Source organism: Serinus canaria, chromosome 4, assembly GCF_022539315.1.
Source record: "Serinus canaria isolate serCan28SL12 chromosome 4, serCan2020, whole genome shotgun sequence".
NCBI classification, from domain to species: domain Eukaryota; kingdom Metazoa; phylum Chordata; class Aves; order Passeriformes; family Fringillidae; genus Serinus; species Serinus canaria.
The window spans coordinates 62,398,333-62,417,819 of NC_066317.1; the positions used below are offsets into that span (position 1 = coordinate 62,398,333).

Consider the following 19,487-nt stretch of genomic DNA (forward strand, 5'->3'; position numbering starts at 1 on the left):
GCGGCGCCGGGCGCCGCCCGCCAGCCCCCGAGGGACCCTCGGTGCGCCGGGAGCCCTGCTCCCCCCAGCGCCCCTCCTGCAGCCGGCCCGCATTCCCCTCGCCCAGCCGGGACTTCCCCCGTGCCCTCGGCGCCTCCCGCTGGCCCGGTTCCCTCGCCCCCAGGTTTCTCCCCCCGCCCCCGGTGCCGGTTCTCCCGCTCGCCCCTGCCGGGGTTCCCCGGACAGCGCTGCCCCGGGGCCGCGTCCCGCCCGAGCCGCGGGGGAAAAGGCTCTCGGCACGGCCGGGATTCTCCCCCGAGGGCGGAGCGCGGCCCGGCCCGCCCCGGCCGCAGAAAAAAGCAGCGGCACAGGCGGGTCCTGCGAGCCCTTAAAGGGAGCGGCCGCCTCCTCCCCCGGCGGGGAAGGCGGAAGAGCGAAGTCGCTGCCTCGGTTCTGCTGCGCTCCGGGGTTTTATGCACCTGTCCGGGCTCCTGCTCGTCCTGGAGAAGGAAGAGAAGGGAGCTCCCCCGGCCATGTGCTCGGTAAGCGAGGCCGGCAGCACAGATCCCTTGGTGACCCGCTTCAGGCAGGTGGAGGAGACGCTGGAGAAGCTGCATCGGGAGAACAGGAGCTTGAAGAATAAAGTGCCTCGGTACAACGCGCTCTGCACCTTGTACCACGAGTCCGCGCAGCAGCTGAAGCACCTCCAGCTGCAGCTGGCGGCCAAGGAGGCGACGATCCGGGAGCTGCGGGGCAGCCTGGCCCGGCAGCGGCAGCCCCCGGCGGCGGGCGGGGATGCGGCGGCGGGCGCGGAGCCGGCCCGCTCGCTGGTGGAGAGCCTGCTGGAGCAGCTGGAGCAGGCCCGCGACAGCGAGCGGCTCTCGGCGCGGAGAGCGGAGGCGCTGAGCCAGGTACAGCGCGGGCGCGCAGGGAGCGGCGCAGCAGCAGCAGCAGCGCTCCTTTCCGTGCCTTTCCGCGCCTTTCCCTCGCTCGGGAGCGCGGCGGGGCCGCAGCGCGGTGCGGGGCGGAGGGTGCGGTGTTCTGCCCCCGCAGCGCTCCTGGTGCTGCGAGCGGCCGGGGGCGCGCAGGAACCGGCGCTGACAGCGGCGAGCGAGGGCTGGAGCCCTTTCGAGCGGTGCCCGCTCCATCCCCGGGTCCCCGAAAGAACTCGGCCGTTTGTGTCCAAAGGTGGCGCCCCCTGCGCTCACTTCAAAAAGGCAAACGATAAAATCCTAAACTAAAAACTTAGCAGGGCACTGGAGATCTTCATGCAACTCTTTTCATAAGGAGAAAGAAAAACAGTGAAAACTCCTTGAATTTATTAGTTACAACAATTTTGTTCTCAAAGATAATCAGCTGATGCCACGAATTTTTCTATTACAGTGTTTTGTTTGAAGTGCTCTTAAAAATGGATTTTTGTATTGACAATGAGGTAACACGTTCATATTTGAAGAAGGAACTGAGAAATCTGGAGAGATAGATTAGGGAAATCAGTATCTTTCTTGAAAGAATAAAACCTGAAAACTGCATCCCTCCCCATCCAGCACAAGTGCTGTTTTGGTTACTGTCATTAAGAGTTTCCCAGGTTCAGTCTGAATTTCTCAAAGATTTTTAAAGCATTTATTTCTAGATGAAGTTGCATGAAGTAATTTCCAAGCTGAGCAGCAGTAGTTAAAACTGAAACAAGTGTTTTTGTCATAAGTAATCTCTTGACCTAATGCTTATACAAAACATTTTCCATATATGACACTCACCTAAAATACATATTCAAAAGTTCATGTTTGGAAATTTGTTATAAGAGATTATCTCAATGACACTTTGCAGACAGATGACAAACCTATGGTATCTGAACATATTTGGTAGCTGAATATCTTTAAAGGGGAGGCTTAGCATTCAGCATGAAGCTAAAGAATGGAAATGTCAGTAATAAGAAGTGCTGTTTATCTATTATCAAATGTTAATGTTTATTTCTAGAAAGAAAAAAAATGTTGTGCCCAATCAGAATGCTGAAATAATTGGCACTAAATAATAACCAAATTAAAAACACATTTTTGTGAAGCCAGAGGCCAGTGTTCTGGCAAAGAGTGTTCCCAGTGATTTACAGCTCTGTTAGCACTCCTGAGAATGATGAAGCTGGGATTGGAGCTGTCTCATGGTCTGCACTGGCATCCATAGATCCTCAGTTCTGGAGGAGCAGTGCTGCAGAGGTTTCTGGTACCAGCTTGTTTGTTTACAAAGCCAGAACCAGTGCCTTTCAGGTGCACAGAACTACAGGTGGTTTACACCAGTCACCAAGCAAACCTCTTCCTTCCCAAAACACCTGCAGAGATGTTAATGCAGTGTGGATGATCCCACAGAGCTCCCAATAGGACCAGGAGATGCAGAAACAAGGTACACAGTTGTTTCCTAGGGGTGTGTCAGACCCCCTCATGGAACTGGGAGTCAGCTGTGGCCAAACTAGAGCCACTGCTGCCACATGGATTTTATCTTCTACCTATTTGTCCTTACCTTACCATTCCCATCCTTTCCTAGGTGGGAAAGTTGCTCTGTTTCATCCTCGTGACAGTGCCAGGCAGTGAATACACTTCACTGGATTTGATAAATTAACAGTTCCATTTTTTTCTTTTGAGGAAAATCTCTATTATCTGGTAGTTTAGTTTACAGGACCTGTAGGTATTTTTCAGTTTCCACAGTTATTAATCTTAAATTACTTTGTTTCTTGTTTTTGTTGCTGCTGTATAGTTATAAAATCTTCCTGAATTTTTGCTGCTTGTTCCTCCATTCTACTGATTAGAAAGTGCTTGCATGGCTGCCTGAGCAGTTCTTGATTGATTGATCCAACAGTTCCAAGGTCTTGTGATCATACAGAAATGAAATGGATTTGGTCTGCTTCTTAAGTACTTTGCAATGAGTGCAGGAGCAATAAGGAATCACTGCAATATTGAAGTCAGTCTAATATTTTGGCTCTTGACTTTATTTTGCTTTTAAATAACTTCCCCTCCCCGCTCTGTTTAGGAAGTGCAGAAGTTGAATCAGCAGCTAGAGGAGAAAAATGGAGAGATACAGCAGATGATAAATCAGCCTCCATATGAAAAGGAGAGAGAAATCTTACGACTGCAGAAGACTTTGGCAGAGAGGGAGAAGGCTCAGGCCACCAGTGATGTTTTGTGCCGTTCACTCACTGATGAAACTCACCAGCTTCAACGCAAATTAGCGTCCACAGCAGAAATGTGTCAACATCTGGCAAAATGTCTAGAAGAGAAGCAAAGAAAAGAGAAGGGGAATGCAGATGACCAGATACCTACAGAAAGATCTCATCAGGTATTCTTACAGCTACTGTGCATGTCTTTAAAGTCTTATTAGCTTCTGAGATGTTAATTACAGTATGATAGCTGTAACTGGGGAATGGTGAGAACAGCCCTTTAAATACTTTCATGTAGGGTGTTAAGACTGCCATGGCAATGGTAAATAATTCTGCATATCTGAAATTCAGGATGGAAGCAGTTGTCTACCACTTCAACTTTGGCCATCTCATCATCAGAGGCTTTTTTTGGAGAAGAACTTGAGAGGTTTTGTCCAGCCTTGGCAATTCCATGATCACAGTTCTTCCCTCAATACACAGGAGACAGTACCTACCTTATACCACCCCTGCTTCTGTGCAGCACTAGTGCTGCACAGCAATAGTGCTGTGATTTTGAAGCCTGCCTCTCCTGATTGCTTGTTTAAATATCAAAATCACAAAACAAAGTAGGGATATTTCAAAGTAGTATTTATATGAAGAACTCTGTAACATGTGGTCTTCTCTGATCAGGATTTGGCTTTGCACATGTAGTACAGACCTACAGAAAGTTGGGTAGTGGAATATGAGTCAAGGTGTCTTACCTTTTTTTTTTGCTCTGGGATTCCCCCTGGCCTCTGAGTGCAGGGCAATGCTTCTCTTCAGGAGGGATGTTTAAAAAAAAGAGCTTCATAACAGGACAGTGTCAGAAGTGCTACTGCAGGGCACAAACACCTGGATTTTGGTGTACTTTGCTAATGGCTGTTGAGGCTTCAGTTTAAGTTGGATCATTGTTCTGTTGTTCCAGAAGTCCTGATGGCTGAGAGTCATTCATTAAACATTCATTAAAATGAGGTAATTCATTAAAACACCATAAGGAAATAACACTAGCAGTGCTGCCTCTAGTAACAGATCAGAGCAGTGAGTAGGGTGCTACAGACAGTTCTCACAAAAATGAATAATTCTGATTTATGCTCTTACTGCTATACCGTGGTAATGCTGTTTTCCACATGACCACTCATCTGTGCTGTTGTGATGAACTCTGGGCACACTCATGTCTACTTTGTCAAACATCCCAGAAGTGTTTCCAAAGAAAACTTAGATTAAAGTTACTTATAAGAAATAGGGGTTGAGTAGATAGAAGAAAAAAGGACTTTTTAAGGGACTTGAAGTATTTGGCCTTATCATATTTAACGTGTAATTGATAGACAGGAAGCTTGATTGACTTTGATATATGCAATAAGAAGCTAACCTTGTACAGTGGGGACTTCCCTGAAGAGGAGAAATTTCAGATGCCATTACTAGCTGATTCTAGGGAATTTTGCACAAAAGTGTTCTATATTACTCACGTACACCGGGGTTTTTTTAAGCAGATGTCACAACTGTAAAAAAGAGGTATCATTTTAGTCAATTATTTAGCAAGCAGGGTTTTTTCCCCTCAGTAATTTCTTCCTAGTACTGGCCAAAATTGACAGTAATAACAAAGCAAGATGAAGGCATATCTGTGCCTTTGACATGTGTTCTCCCACTCCAGACAAGTAGTTTTGTGTAAACTCTAAAACGCTGTTGTCATGAGGTCTATTTAACAGCAGTACCAAGGTCATAAAAACCTAGATGTATGTCATTGCACACCACATTAAAAAAAAAGATTACTTCCAGTTAACAGCTCAGCCAAACAGCATCTGAGATTTTTATGTTAAAGTAACACCTAACTTTATCTGAAAATTACAGATTTTAGACAATGAAACTTCACTTCAATCTCTTATCTGCAACTTACAAGAGGAAAACAGGATGTTAAAACAAAAAGTAGCTCACGTGAGTACTTTCATTTTGTTACACATTAATATTTGTTAAGTATTTTGTATTAGAGTAAATTTGGAATAGGTAAGTCTGGTTAATCTAATTACATGGCAGTTTAAAGCAAGACAGTTTTTCTTAGTCCTTTCAACACAGGGTAGTTTTTGTTCCCTTAGCTAAGGGCAATTAATTGATAATTTCTAACACACTGGATTTTTATTGTTAAAAATGCAGTGCAAAATAAAATTTCCATGTTCCTTCCATGGATCAGTATTCCACCCCAGAAGAACAGCACTAGGCCCACTAGATCCCTCCCTTTCCACATAATTTAATATTGTCCCTTTGGACTGGGAGATGGGAAGAGTCTGCACAATCATCTCCTGCTCTCCTGTACAGTGACTTACCCTCAGGGGTCGAGTCAGCATGTACATGATCCCCCAGAGGATGTTGGTCCTGCACATACAGACAGCCTATAAAAGCTTGGAAGTTTGTCTCCCTGTTCTTCATGCCTCTCCTGGATGATCTTCCAGGTGGAAGATTTAAATGCAAAGTGGCAGAAGTACGACGCGAGCAGGGATGAGTATGTGAAGAGACTCCACCTGCAGCTGAAGGAGATGAAGTCACAGCTGGAGCAGCACCATGGAGGAGCTCCAGCACAAAGGAATTCTGACCTGATGCACAAGGAGATATTCCGGTTAAACAAACTACTGGAAGAGAAAATGAATGAGTGCATCAAAGCCAAGAGAGAACTGGAAGACATGAAGAAGGCTAGTGAAGGAGATCATGAGCGCATCCAAATGCTGGAACAACAGGTCATTACATTTCTTTTTCCTAGAGATGGGTATTCTTAGTTTCTTCTCAGACTGCTAAAGTCCAAGGGGGGGAAAGGGATTTCTTTTCCGGACATTTGCCTGTCTGTGCACATTTGGCTATACAGATACTTAACAACACAGATTTAAAGGAAACTCACTACTTAAAGAACCCCATGCAGTTCTGCTGGCCTTAACACAGAATATGAAAGATCTATAAAAGAAATACCAACACCTTTGAAATACATACGATAGAGAAGAGAATACTGACATTCTGGGAACAAAGGAATGATAGTCTCAGCTTTTCAATCTAACCTCCCAATGCTCTAACGTATAAAATATTAACATAATAATTATATTCCAGGTCCTGGTTTATAAAGACGATTTCACATCTGAGAGATCAGACAGAGAACGAGCACAGAATAAAATACAAGAACTTCAGGCAGAAGTTGCATGTCTGCAACACCAGCTAGCAAGAAGACAGGTAAGAAAGCAGCATGCTCCTTCTTCAGTTTAATCATGCCAACAGGATTTGGGACAAAAAAATAATTTTAAATATATTTTAAAAATATCTTAGTATTTCTAAGAGTTTCAGCAGCTACCAAAAACTTTGATTGTTTCATAGTCACTTCTGGTGGACATGCTTCCCAGTTCAGATGTAATACCCCTTTCCAGTCCCTTTTTCTTCTGCTTTTGGATCAACATTGGATGGGTGAATTCTTAGAAGACACAGGACAGCCATGACTCTTGGCATCTTTAAATTAGCACACTGGCTGTATTCTGTCTTTTCTACAAACCTTCTTTACAACAGTATTAATACCACTGCAAAAACTGATTAATGATTTATTTACAAGTCCTCAGATAAATATCTGAGTGGTGTTTCAGATCACCCGTTAAAAAATGTATTTTCTTTGCATCTTTTTCAAGAGCTCTTCTTTCTCTTTCTAGGACTCTAGAGACACAAGCAGTCATTTCAGAGTTCATGCTGGTAACCAAAATCATTTGTACGTTCAGACGAATGTTGAACACCTACGAGGCAACAGCCCAGGCCAGACAGGCACGAGAAGAACAAACTCACAGTCTGAACAAGCTTCTCCTCCTGGGGACCATGGAAACTTGGGATCTGAAGGCAGGGCACAGGGTGAACTCAGATGTCCTCATTGCATGAGGTTTTTCAGTGATGAACTCGGTGATGAATTCCTCAAGCACGTTGCTGAATGTTGTCAGTGACCACAGGATGTGAGGGGTGTAAGTCAATCACTACTTTGACAGACATAAAACTTGCTCTATACATGTATCTCCTACAGTCCTACAACAGAGTAATGCAAATGGAGAGCTCTGGGGAATTAGGAGGATGAACAATATCTACCTCTTACTTGATTTTGCCTTCTCTTGGACTGTGTGAAAGGCTTCAAGAGAAAGCAAAGTGTTTTTCTGAAGAACTATTTTTGACAGCTACAAGGAAAGCAAGTGTAATGGAGATTCTACTACAAACTAAACTGAAACCTACGGTGGTAGTTTAGCTTCAGAGTGCAGCTTGACTTTATTTGGGTCTAATTCTTTACCACAGTCTGATGGCTTGTGAAAAAAATTACTGAACTTGAAATTTTCCTCCTCTTCCAAAAAATGTAGGCTGGAGAACAGGAAGGAATATTTTGGCAGAAGATAGGAAAAATCTTATTGTGCTTTATCTGGATTAAAAGCGAAAGTATTTTCTTGACTCTTGAGGCTGAACTTTCAGACATCTCATCTGAAAATCCTTCTGTTTAACTGAAATCAGAAGAAGTGAAGAAAACATAAAAGGGCTGGTTATTGACTAAAACTAGCCTGCCTTTTTTTGCACAGAAATAAGGTACAGGGATATTTATATTGTCTGTACCATAAATATCTATTTTACAGATTTGTAAATGGATTTTTGTGTAATTATTGTTTGTATTCCTATTTGACCTAAGGATTATTTTTATAATAAAAGTGATTGTGCATTTGCTTTACTACAAAAGGGGTTCAAAAATCTCTTTTGGTGTAAGTATTTAAATGTGAAATAGTGAACTATACTAAGGGCTAATTAAATGTCATGGTTTCAGATATGAGTTATTTCATTACTTTAGTGATAACCAGCTTCTCATACTATTTTCCAATGTGTTGAAAAAAAAATCACTCCTCATCTCTGAGCGAAAGATTGACATTTCAGAGGCACAGGAACACATTTAACCCCCTACCTTGCCACACACATGTGACTATGTCAATGCTAACTTCAATTTCTTCTTATCATGTTTGCACTTGAGAGAGCTTCAGCAAATAGCAGGGGACTGTTTTGAGGAGGAGTATCAGCAATTAATTAAAGTGTACAAATATAAGATTGCTACAGGTTTTCGCAGCCTTAGCTCCAGGTGAAGCTGAAATTGTTTTCTCACTGTGTCAGAGAAGAGTTAAGGATGGGACAGAAAGTAAGGCCTGGTGCAACCATGGCACTTCATAATTAAAGGAAACTCTTTGTGTAACAACACTTTTGTCTTCTGCTTTGCTTCGTTCCACATTCCACACTTCAAAAGGAATGTGGATTTTTTCCTGGCTATTTCCTTTTTGGGATCCTGTTGCAGCCCCAAAAGAAGATGATGGTTTATGCCACTCTTATCTTAGGAGGGCTATTACCAAAGCAATGCCTGGGCCCTTGCATGCAGCAATGGTTACTGTTAATCTAATCTACAACTGACTGCAATCCTGTCATTCACTACCAGCTTATTCTTCCCAACACAACATGCACAACCATGCAGAAAGTTTTGGGTTTTTTTTTAGGGACCATTTTTTACATTGCCTTTTAAGGTCTTAGAGATCAGATGCAGCCCAGAGAATATAAGCTGAGAAACATGATTAAACTTCCTGTGGCATAAGCTAATCTTACTTTTTTGACTGTTCTCATTAGACAAGCCTGGTTTACAGCTTCAGTGTTTATCAGTATGATAATGCCAGTGATTGATACAGCAAAACAGGGACTTGAGTTTTGTACTGATTCACACTAGAAGACACTTAATAAAACAAACAACAGTAAAGTAAGTTAGGTCTTGGCAATACCTTTTAATTGCATTGAGATGATGACTGCTTTAATATGTATCAGAGGCTGAGGTCTGCTAAAGGTTTCCATTTATGTTAATCCCTATGGGTATAGTTGAATGGACTGACCTACAATAAGAAACAATAATTTCTAATAAGAAATAGATGCAGGAATTAGATAGGAGAATGTGCAGTACCCAAAAAATTAATAGTGCCTAATCTTGTGGATTTAAATTCTGTGAATTAGTCCCTAGTCAAAGCAGAGGTTAGTTTCACACTAATCCTGGGAAAGGAGAATACTTCAGAGCTAGGAAACTTGGATATGCCACCAGCAAAGACAACACTGGACCAACAAACAAAACCAGGTGAAGTTACAGATCAAGCACAGATTACAGCTACCACACAAAACAATAAGAGCAATAAATGAGGACTGACATTTGACTACCTGTGCCATAAATCTAGGACATATCTGCTGGTTCTCTGTATAAAAATTCCTCTCTTCAGAACTGTTTGACTTTACCTCCACTGAGGTTTTTGGGCTTTTTTCTCCCAGCTGGTAAAAAGCACGACTGTTTCTTGTTCTGGCTTAACCAAGAAATGTTACACTATGAAGAACTGCCACTGCCTTACATGCAAATGTTTGTTTCAGATGATGGACCATAAACTATTGCTCCTAAGAAAAGTTGTCTGTTAGGCAGGGTTTTGACTTTTACACCAAATTCACTGGTAGGTCTCTTAATAAAACATTACAAAATCTTTACCTGCCCCCTCCTCACAAGCAAAGCACACACACCAAGGCATCCCCAGCAACTGCCACCACCCCCTATCCTCAGCAGTCAGACCAGAATTTCTCAGCTTGCAGACCAGAATGCATAAAACCTGTCAGCTCCACTCTCCCAACACTCAAGTGAAAGTGGCTGTGAGTTTCCAGCAGTTTTGAACCCTTTAAATTAAGAAAAGCTCCTTCTGGCCTCAGCCAGAGCACACTGGTGCTCTCCTTGTTGGATGGTTATCCAGAGTGTCTTGCTTGGTTGAATAGTAACAGGAACCCAGTTCCTTTCCTAAAAGAAAGCAATAAAGGCATAATGAGTAAGAAAGTAACTGCATGCAGTGAAAGGAGCTTCAGTAGCATAAACTTTGTGAACTTTCATTATCCATTTGTACTACACTCCTTCACTGAAACACATCATCTGTACAACTGCAGAAAGACATCCTCACACAAAAGACTCTTGAAATCATACAGAAAAACTGTCTGACTGTATGGATGGGGCTCAGTTCCTCATTAGCTGTATTGGTAACTAAGGCACCCAAGAGAAGTGAACCCTGTTTTCAGGCAAAGTTAATGCCTGTTTAGGCTTCTGTAGATCTCTCATTCAGGAGAGCCCTGCCTGTACTGCAGTGGCATGCCAATACCAGACAGAAGGCAGACAGAGACACTGTACTTCCACAGAGGCTAAGAGCAGGCAGGATAACTGCCTCTTCTGGGACTTGCAGGAATGTACCTTAACATATTAAAAGCTGTCAAGATGGATTTGTCCAATTACCTTCATGATTAGTCCCATCTCCTAAAATTTCTCCTCCACCAAATGACCATTCCTCAGTTTTGCTCTCCAAACCAACCTGAGTCCAGACCCAGGGCAACTCAGCTCCTGAGGATCTGTCTCACCTCACCAGCAATGAGATTTTCAGACTGTACAATCTCCAGCTGCTGGCAAGCTTGTTCTCATTTCTCCTGGATCTAATTACAATGCACTTTGCTCAGGATTTTGGAGTAAAGGCTGTTTACTAAGAACCCTGCTGGTTGCCATGCAGAAGTGGGCCCTTAGCACACAATCACAGCAGCAGCTGTAGGCAACACTGACTCACTGCATCTCAGAAAATACAAAAGCAAGAAGCCTCAGAAGTTGGTCCCTACCCCAAAAGCCCCAAGGAAGAAAGAGCATTATTGTTGATCTTTTCTTGTAGCATGGGCAGGACAGAGCCTCAGGTTTCTCAAATAAACGTGCAGCTTCTAAGTCCATGTTTGCTTCAGGCTTCGAATATTTAGGATGTCACATCTTTTAAAATAAACCTTAAATGATGCCTCAAGATAAGTGCTCACTAATAGTAAAACCAACTACAAGAATAAAATTTGTTCAAGAAGCAGATACCTATGCTCTATGCTTTTTTTTTTTAACTTCCATTTCCTGTGGCTTAGCTGCATGTGTATATATAGAAAGCAAGGGAAATTCCAAACAAGATGCCACACCATTATACTCAGAACAGCAGTGCTTCTCATTCTAAAAAAGGGAAGTCTCAAGTGCTTTTTCTACAAAATCTATGTGAATTCAAAGTATGCTGTAGTAATATTTCATAGTACCATGCCCCAGTAGCTATCAGCTGGGACACAGAGGGTGTTTCAGCTAAAAACCTAAAGTGTAAGAAAGGCTTATAAAGCACCAGGTCAGCCCAGCAGGACCTCAGCAGAGCAATGGGATATAAGGCCAGGCACTCCTGTCTTCTTACCTGATGCCTCAAATTCTTCTCTGAGGGCAGAACACAGCCCTTAGCATCCTCACTGAAGCATTCCCTGAAGCAGCCTGTGCTAGGGGTCAGGGCCCCAGCAAGGTCAGCTGGGGATTTACAGGGTGCTGCAGGAACTGCTTACACAGGAGCTCCTGGAGGCACCAGCCATGCCAAGTGGCACAGCACTTGTGTCTCCTCTCCCACTGCTGCTCAGTGCATTATTCCCCCTTCTCATTAGTCCACTTTTTACCCCTCCTTTTACACTTGCTGGTAAGAGGCTGCTGGTGCAGGAACACTCCACAATATGTGAAGGGTATTTGGTGTCAACAGGGGCCAACAGCCTCCCTCAGGAGCCTGAGATCTTTCCATGGCACATGGGGCTCTGGTATGGAGAACACTGAATCAGATGGGGGATTAAGAAACAGCTGATTTTGAATGGGTGTTTTTGGTGCCTTCTAGAAGTGTGTAGTTCACCACACTCATTACCTCACCAGCCTTCCCCAGACCAGCCCTCCAGCACATCTTCTGGAGACCTGGCTGATGGCTGGGCCAACAGGGCTGCTTGTGCTGACCCCCGCCTCCTTAGGGTCACAGGAACTCAGCTTGCCTGAGGCTTTCACCCTCTCCTTTCTGAAGGAGTGGGAGGGAAGAAAGAACAGTGAGACCCTCCTCCCCCATCCTGCACTCATCAAATCTGTCTTCATATAAAAAGGATTTTCATTCTTTTTTTTTTCTTAACTCATAGGCAGATACCTTGGTTATACACAAATATCACAGGCCCTTTATACAGGAGGGGCAAAGGCAGCCTGGTGTGTGCCCCACCAGCTCTCTGGCCAGCACTGGAACACCCCATGCCTTGCTTAGCTTCTTGGTTCCTGCTGCAGGCCAGGCTTCCTTCAGCCATGTCCCAAAATTCCCCTGCACAGCCCAAAAGGGCACATCTGAAGGAACAGTGAGTTCCTCAGTTCCACAGCAGTCTGGACTTGGGTGATACCCAGTTACCTTCTCTTCTCAGACAAGATCCTACACTATGGGAACAGGGCCTTGATGGCACCAAGGGCAAGGTGAGCTGTCATCTCCCTCCAGCTGTGCCCCCACAGCCCTCCCTGGGCTGTGCCAGCTGCAATTTCAACCAGCCAGCCACCTGCAGCCACCAGCTGGGCCCTGGGCTGGGAGGAGAGCCACAGGCACACAGACCAGCCCTGGGAGCAGCCCCACTGGGGCTGGTTCTGCTCACAAAATCCTGTTTGTTTCCTGCCCAGTGCAAAGCAGGAAGGAGGTCTCAGACCATGCTACAGCAGGGCAGGGGCTCCATCTCTTGTGGGGCTCACAGGTGGGGAGGTGAGAGATGCTCAGATCTTGGACCAGTTGAGCCCAGCTCATACAATACAGGGAATACAGCTCATACATACAGGGAAAATGAGCAAAAACAGGAGCTCAGACACCCACAGAAGAATCAGCCCTCATTCTATCACTACCACATCTCAGGTAAATTCAGACCTCCAGGGAGGCGTGTAAAGGTCCACAGACACTCCAGGAAAAAACATCACCTACCAAGAGAAAGTGGGACCCAGTGGGATGTGAAGCAACTCACACAGAGCTGAGCACAGTCCAATAGAGCATCCTACTCCTCTTTCCCACCACCTGAGCTTGCCCTCAGAGATGCAGGTAATTTAGTGACTCTCAGCTCCTCTTCTGACCTCGGCACCGAGCACCTGCCCCACCTTCTGCAAGGCCTGTTCTTACCTCCCCAGGTGGAAGGACAGAGCTTGTGTCACTCCCAGGGACAGCAGTGACATGGGAAGCAGACACCTCTGGAGGAAAAGGGCTCTTCCTTTGATCCTGGCTGCTGTCCTAAGGAGTGTCTCTATCCTCCAGTCTCTCCTTTCTGAGCAGTCCACTTACCCACTATCAGAGTCCACTTCTGCCCTGTTCCAATCCCAGTCAAACACAAAAATGGTTCTTGGGGATTCACCACCAATTCAATGTCACCCAGAGCCTGTGACACTGGCCAGCTGAGTGCCTCTGAGCACCAAGCTTGGTCCCAAATGCACCAAGCAATTGCCCTTCTTGCTTCTTCTATTAAAGAAGTGCAACCTCTTCTATTAAAGTGATGAGTGGTCATTGAAAGGCATTTCAGCTCCAGCAGTATCATCACTTTCCCCTGTGGCACTTTCTCAGGGCCAGTCCTCTTGCAAGAGACACTCCAAAATAAAGAGAGCCCAGGTGGGGCCTGGTGGTCTGTTTGGCCCAAGGAGGGGTCTCTGATGGCCCAGGAGGTTTGTGCCATGTGCAAGCCAGGAATGGAGAGGATGGCTCTGGAGCACTTGCCACTGAGCAGAGAGGTCTGGAAAGGGGAATAAGGTATGATTTGTTTTAAAGAAACACCAAGGCAAAGCTATGGACTAGACGAGGGTGTTCTAGAGAATAAAGTCTGTGGCTGAGACCAGGAACCAATGTGGGGTGCAGGCAGGCTTTCCCCTCCCACACAAGATCTATCCTTTGATAGCCAGGTATGGAATCCCCTAAACTCTCGGCACGGTGACAGCTCCTGGGGACAGTGGAAAAAATTGATGAGCACAACTACCTCATCACCCAAAGAATGAGTGACAGCTTATTTTGTGAACTGTTTTTAGGCTTTGTTTTGTTGCACCTACACACACTGGTTGCATGGCACCACGCCCCCTCCTTCAAAATGTCAGTCTTCAACTCCTAACAATAACCACTGAGGGGGAAAATAGTGTGTGCTGGCCAGGGCAACTCCTGTGCAGTGGGGACTGCACGGCTCTGGCCTTTCTCCTCAACTCAGGTTGCACCCACCTTGTTCTCACTTTCCTCCTGGTGGTATCTCCTTTGACAAACAGTGGGCAAATATTAAATTTTACCTCTGTGGTTTCCAGGTGACTCTCTCAGGGAAAGTTTGCTGGAGCTTTAATCTTCCTGAAATGGCAGCAAGACTGAATAACCACTTCCTCTCAGCACAGCTGAGGAACTTGAAACGTGCAGTTGTTGCAAAAGGGTGTGAGGACACTGTCCCTCCTGCCTCTGCCGTACTCTCCTGCGTGCACCAATGTCACTTGTTGCACACACTGGGCAGTGACAAGGTTGGGAAACACTTGAGCAGTAAAAGCCACTCTGACAGCCTGGAAAAGCAGGCCAGTGCTACCTTTTACTTTGCTCTGCAGTCAGCTTGTGCCTTTGCATCCCCAGCAGCTGCCAACAACCTTGATCAGGCAGTCACCATAACTATACCTGAACCTCTTTCACAGCCTGGGCAACTGAATGATTTGAGCCAAGGCCCAAAAGAATGCTTGCACTATAGGTACTTGTAAATATTTCTGTTTTGCTGCAACAAAAGGTAGGGAGAACAGAGACTTGTAACAGGTGTTCACAAAACTGATCTCTTAGGTTGCTTCTGTAACCACAGGGGCACAAAATGTTCCCAGTATCCACAGAAAAGGGCCCCAATGTCTATAATGAGAAGCTGGGCTTGTGTAACCCTTCAGCAGTTCTTCAGAATCTTTGAGCAGCCCTCTACAAACTGGGGCTCATGTTCTTAAAAGTGTTAATATTAAAATGGCTCATGTTTGACCAACTTTCAAAGTTCTAGTCTCCTCTATGCAAGTTTCTACTTAAGGAAGGCAGAGAGCTGTCACTTGTTTAAGTTCTCTTTGTCACTTCTTAAGTGACAACACAGGGGCAACCCTGTCTAGAAATGTTTCTAGAGATGGTGCTAACACAAACCGGAACAAACTTTGTGCAGAGAGTGCAACTGTTTTGACATCATTCCAAGGAGACAAACCTGTAATTTAATGGAAAAACCTCTGAGCTGGATACACTAAAAATCTCAGCCTCAGGTCACCGGTACAAGCACTTTACATTGTCACAAGCTACAAACTCCACCAAGGCTCTTTTTTCCATTGTTTTCCACATTACTGAACTGTTTATCCTCCCCTGGTTCTATACCCAAGTTCTCTTAACCAGCTTTTGCCAGGACCAGCAAGTTCCCTTCACTTGCATTTTTAATGGCAGCCCCAGATTTGATGTATCTAGGCTAAGGAGCTGAAGAGGCTCCTCTGGGGCTTGCTGCACTGCTGCAGTTTAAGGCTGTGTCCACATTCAGAAATAGCATACTTACAGTGATCATGCAACTTTTAAAGTGCACTATATAAATAACAAAACACAAACCCCCACCACTTTTGAAAGCTATATTGCCTAAAAATCCCAGGTATGGAACAGATAGCAAGCCTCCAGCACACCCAGCCCCATCCTATCACTTGCTGTCCACTAACAGGATGTGGTTCAAAACATGCCTTACTCAATATATTTCAACACATCATTAACACCTATTTCCAGGCAGGCATGGTTGAAGAGTGAAAGTTCAGCTACAAAGGAGTTTAGGGAGCACCTGTAGTGGCAACACCACCTGCAAGTCACCAACAAGCTGTTGAGGGCTTCAATGCACCCAACCAGTACAACCTGTAGCTACACAGCTGTTTTTTCCTGGTGCAATTACTCCAGTTCCTGATGCAATGGCTCATGAGTCAAGATGAGTCTGATCTACACAAGAAGCTGACAGTCAAAGCAAGCAACAAATTCAGACTCCAGGGTAAGCAGTCCTTCACATTTGAAAGCCTGAATCTCTTCCAAGTAACCTCTGTGGACTACAGGTTTGGAAAATACCACTTTGTGTGTCCTGGAGTTTGGGATTTCCACTCCTGCTCTGCAAGTGAGAGGTCAAAGAGGGAAAAATGATAATATAAACACAACAAAAGGCTATAAAAGCTTATGGATTTGGAAGCCAAGACTGACCATAAAGGAAGGGATTTTTAGGAAATAAACAGCAGAATATCTTTTAAGCATCCATTAAATCAATAATGGAAAATTCTGCCTGCATGCAAGAGTACTTCAGAGAAAAGGACAAGGGCATGGAGCCAGCACCTAAAGGAAACACAGAAAGAAACTTACTGGAACTTCTGAACAAAGACAACAGGTCTAGGCATGAATTACTTGCCTAAGCCAAATTTATGACTGTCACAGTCAATGGAAAGTTTTCAAAATCAACAGAATAGCTGAGCTTGGGAAGAGGAAGGTCTGAAGATCATGTAAGTTCTTTGTGCCCTACTCAAAGGAGGGTCAGCTAGAGCAGGTTGCCTGGGGCTGTGGCCAGTTCAGGTTTTGACCATGTCAAGGATGAAGAATCCACATTGTCTCTATTCAACCTACTCCTGGTTCAATAACCTCACAGTAAAAAAGGTTTTCCTTATGTTTAAAGGGAATTCTGCATTTCAACTTGTGTCCCCTTACTCTCTTGTTTTGTCACTGGATACCACTGAGAAAAGTCTGGATCCATCTTCCATACTGCCCCCACATCAGGTATTTAAATGCATTTGGAAGATCCCCGAGTCTTCTCTTCTACAGGTTGGGCAGTCCCAGCTCCTACCTCTCTGTGTTTGATGGATGCTCCAAGGCCTGAACTGCCCTGGTGGTCCTTGGCTGGACTCCCTCCATGTCTGTCTCATACTGGGGAGTCCAGACCCAGAGTGCTCCAGATGGGCCTGAGCAGAGGGGAAGGATCATCTCCCTTGACATGGCACAGTGCTCTGCCCAACAGCTGCCACCTTCAGCACAAGGGACACACCATGGGCTCAGGTTCAACATGCCTGCCAAGACTCCTGGGTTAACCTGAGCTTGAGCTGCTTGGCACTGCTCAAGAAAGGGAGAAATGAGTTGTTTTTTATCCTGCCCCTCCTCTCTGACCTAAATCTTGAGATGGATTTGATGTGTTTATGTATTAACAATCACATTCAAAGTATTCAAGATCTTCATAAATAAATAACCCTTGAAGGTACAGAGGAGACACTAAAACCTCAGCTAAAACACTAGACAAAGACTCTTATCTCAGGAATCAGTGCTGAATAATCAGAAAAACAGCACACTTAGCATGGCTTTTAAAGCAAGCACTTCTGGAAATGTTTATAAGAAAGATGACACAGTCCATTGTTGGCAGAGATGGATGGTGAAGAGGAAGGAAAGAAATCTTCCACTTAATTTTGGCAGACTACAGAAATTCCTCAATTCAAATGCACAGGCTTATTTTGAAAACTCAGCTAACAGACTGATAGAAAATGAGAGAGCCTTGAAAACTTGGGAGGTCTAATGCAGGTCCCCATTTTATAGCTAAGGTCTCCTAAAGCTACTAAAGTTAAAATCCTGCTAGAACAGTTTCACTACATTAGACCGTGTGTCTGAAACTCACATGTGTCCACACCACATTTAGGACCCTGCTATTAAACTGAAAGATGAAAGCAAAAGCAAGGACTTGGACTCTGACTTAGAGAAAAGGACTGAAATCTGACAGAAGTGCAGAGTTCCTGCTGTTTTTACCAAAGCCAGCTGCAACAGAGCAGAAAACACAACAAGCACAAGTGATAACAAGGGACCATTAATTTAAGCTAGGGATTCATGGGATACATCAGGTTTTTCAAAGTAACTAGGCTGCTGCTATTCATCAAAAAGTTTATATTAAAAAAAAACTGGTTGAATTTTTTAAATTCCCAGAGAGATTCAATCTTGTTTGGGAAGTAACAGATGAAACTCCACAAGCCCAGAAAGGACAAACATCTTAAAAATGACAACAAACTTCCTTCAACCTCCCCTCAAAGGAACAAGTAGATGATTTTTAGGTGCCTGACAATAAGGAAGTGATTTATTCTTGACAAATTCATGTTGGCTGCTACTCATGGTTGAACTGCTGACTGTTTGTTCCCTCCTTTTTCAGTGTAACAACAGCCCTGGTGAGCAGAAGAGAAACAGTAGTGTGAAATATAATGAGAGTTTCAATGCCTTTTTCACATGACATTTCAGTTAGTAAACTCTGAAAAACCTTGTCTTCAGGGGTGCAAAAACTGATGTGGGAGAATATACCAGCAAGGTTCCTGAAACATTGGTTCTGAAAATAACAATGAAATATTTTCATTATTGCTTGGGGATGGGACAGAGAAGATGTATTAAACATGCAGATCCCAAATGCAAATAAGGTGCCAGGGCATAGGTGAAAGGAATCAGAATGACTTTGGCAAATAGATGGTTTGGAAAAAGCTGGCAATTTAGCAAGTACAGACACAAATATACATTGTTTGAGGACAACAAACTGCACAACTGCCCAAATATGTAACAAGGAATCACTAATGGGCTAATTCCTCAAAAAGGATCAGAGGCTGAATTGAGCCATAGGCTGCTGTGAATAAACCAGACATGAAAATTCAAAGAATCAAGAGAAAAGATGTCAGCTGGAGGTGAAGAAATCCCTCTGCTCTGCTTGGGGTTAACAAAGCACAGCTGAAGTACCACTCTGTGCTTTGAAAATTGTACATCAAGAAAAATCTGGGGACAAAAATAAAAAATATAATAATAATAATCACAGTAATATTGGACTAAGAGCCACAGGACTTCAACAAAACAGTGTAAGTTGTGACAGCAGAGCAGAAGACTGAGGGAAGTCTAGCTACATCATTGTAGGAGGCAAGGAAATCACCACCTCTAGTCTTTTCAGTACAGTAAATGTCATTTGTTTCCCTGACTACCCTGATTAGAAAACTCCATGCAGTGTCCAGTTGGTCCCTGAAAAATACTCTACCCCATTTTTCTGCCACTGTGCTGTGTTAGTTCCCTCCTGCACAGAGCCTCTGCAGCCTGTGGAGCCTGCTGCAGCTCTGGGTCAGCTGGCAGCCCTGCCCTGCTCTGGGGGAGCATCTCCAGGCCAAGCACAGGCATTCCCAGGGATGGAGCAATCCCTCCCTTCACTGGGAGGACAACATGAGGAACACACATAAGCAGCTGCCTCCTGCCATCCTCCCCTCCTCAGACACAATGTGCATCCTAACTTTTGCAACAAACCAAAGAGAAATGGCACTGTGCAGCCCCTGCCATGGCTGCTCACTACATTGCCTGCAAACAATCTCCAAAATCCACGTACAGATATGCAGCAGGAGAGTGTATATATACATCATAAGCATGTGTGCACCTACATCTGCTGGCAGGGCAGGACCCCTTCCCACTGCAGGGCA

At 44.5% G+C, this 19,487-nt stretch overlaps 2 protein-coding genes across 3 annotated transcripts in view; one reads left to right on the top strand and one right to left on the bottom strand.

Annotated features, from left to right (window-relative positions):
- Positions 1-400: 400 nt before the first annotated feature.
- TNIP2 (TNFAIP3 interacting protein 2) lies at positions 401-7,949 on the top strand. Of its 2 annotated transcripts, none has more exons than XM_009101407.4 (6): positions 401-890; positions 2,995-3,300; positions 4,988-5,071; positions 5,584-5,865; positions 6,227-6,346; positions 6,811-7,949. In XM_009101407.4, the coding sequence occupies exons 1-6, from the start codon at positions 453-455 to the stop codon at positions 7,090-7,092; spliced, it is 1,512 nt and encodes a 503-aa protein (XP_009099655.3). In that variant the 5' UTR covers positions 401-452; the 3' UTR covers positions 7,093-7,949. The 2 variants fall into 2 exon arrangements, with proteins under 2 accessions (XP_009099655.3, XP_030095357.1); XM_030239497.2 differs by having other exon boundaries at positions 401-521.
- FAM193A (family with sequence similarity 193 member A) overlaps positions 2,927-19,487 on the bottom strand; it is a 122,983-nt gene continuing 106,422 nt past the window's right edge. Inside the window, exons 25-27 of the mRNA XM_030239364.2 lie at positions 3,862-4,076; positions 3,175-3,231; positions 2,927-3,018 (exon numbers count right to left, since the gene is read on the bottom strand). The gene's annotated coding sequence lies outside the window, so the exon portion shown is untranslated. The remainder of the gene's footprint in view (positions 3,019-3,174; positions 3,232-3,861; positions 4,077-19,487) is intronic.

Excerpts from the sequence above, each read along its gene's own strand:
- TNIP2 (XM_009101407.4), top strand. The coding sequence starts at position 453 with ATGCACCTGTCCGGGCTCCTGCTCGTCCTGGAGAAGGAAGAGAAGGGA. Across the intron at positions 5,072-5,583 it reads TAAAACAAAAAGTAGCTCAC|GTGGAAGATTTAAATGCAAA; the intron begins GTGAGTACTTTC and ends ATGATCTTCCAG. Across the intron at positions 5,866-6,226 it reads TCCAAATGCTGGAACAACAG|GTCCTGGTTTATAAAGACGA; the intron begins GTCATTACATTT and ends ATTATATTCCAG.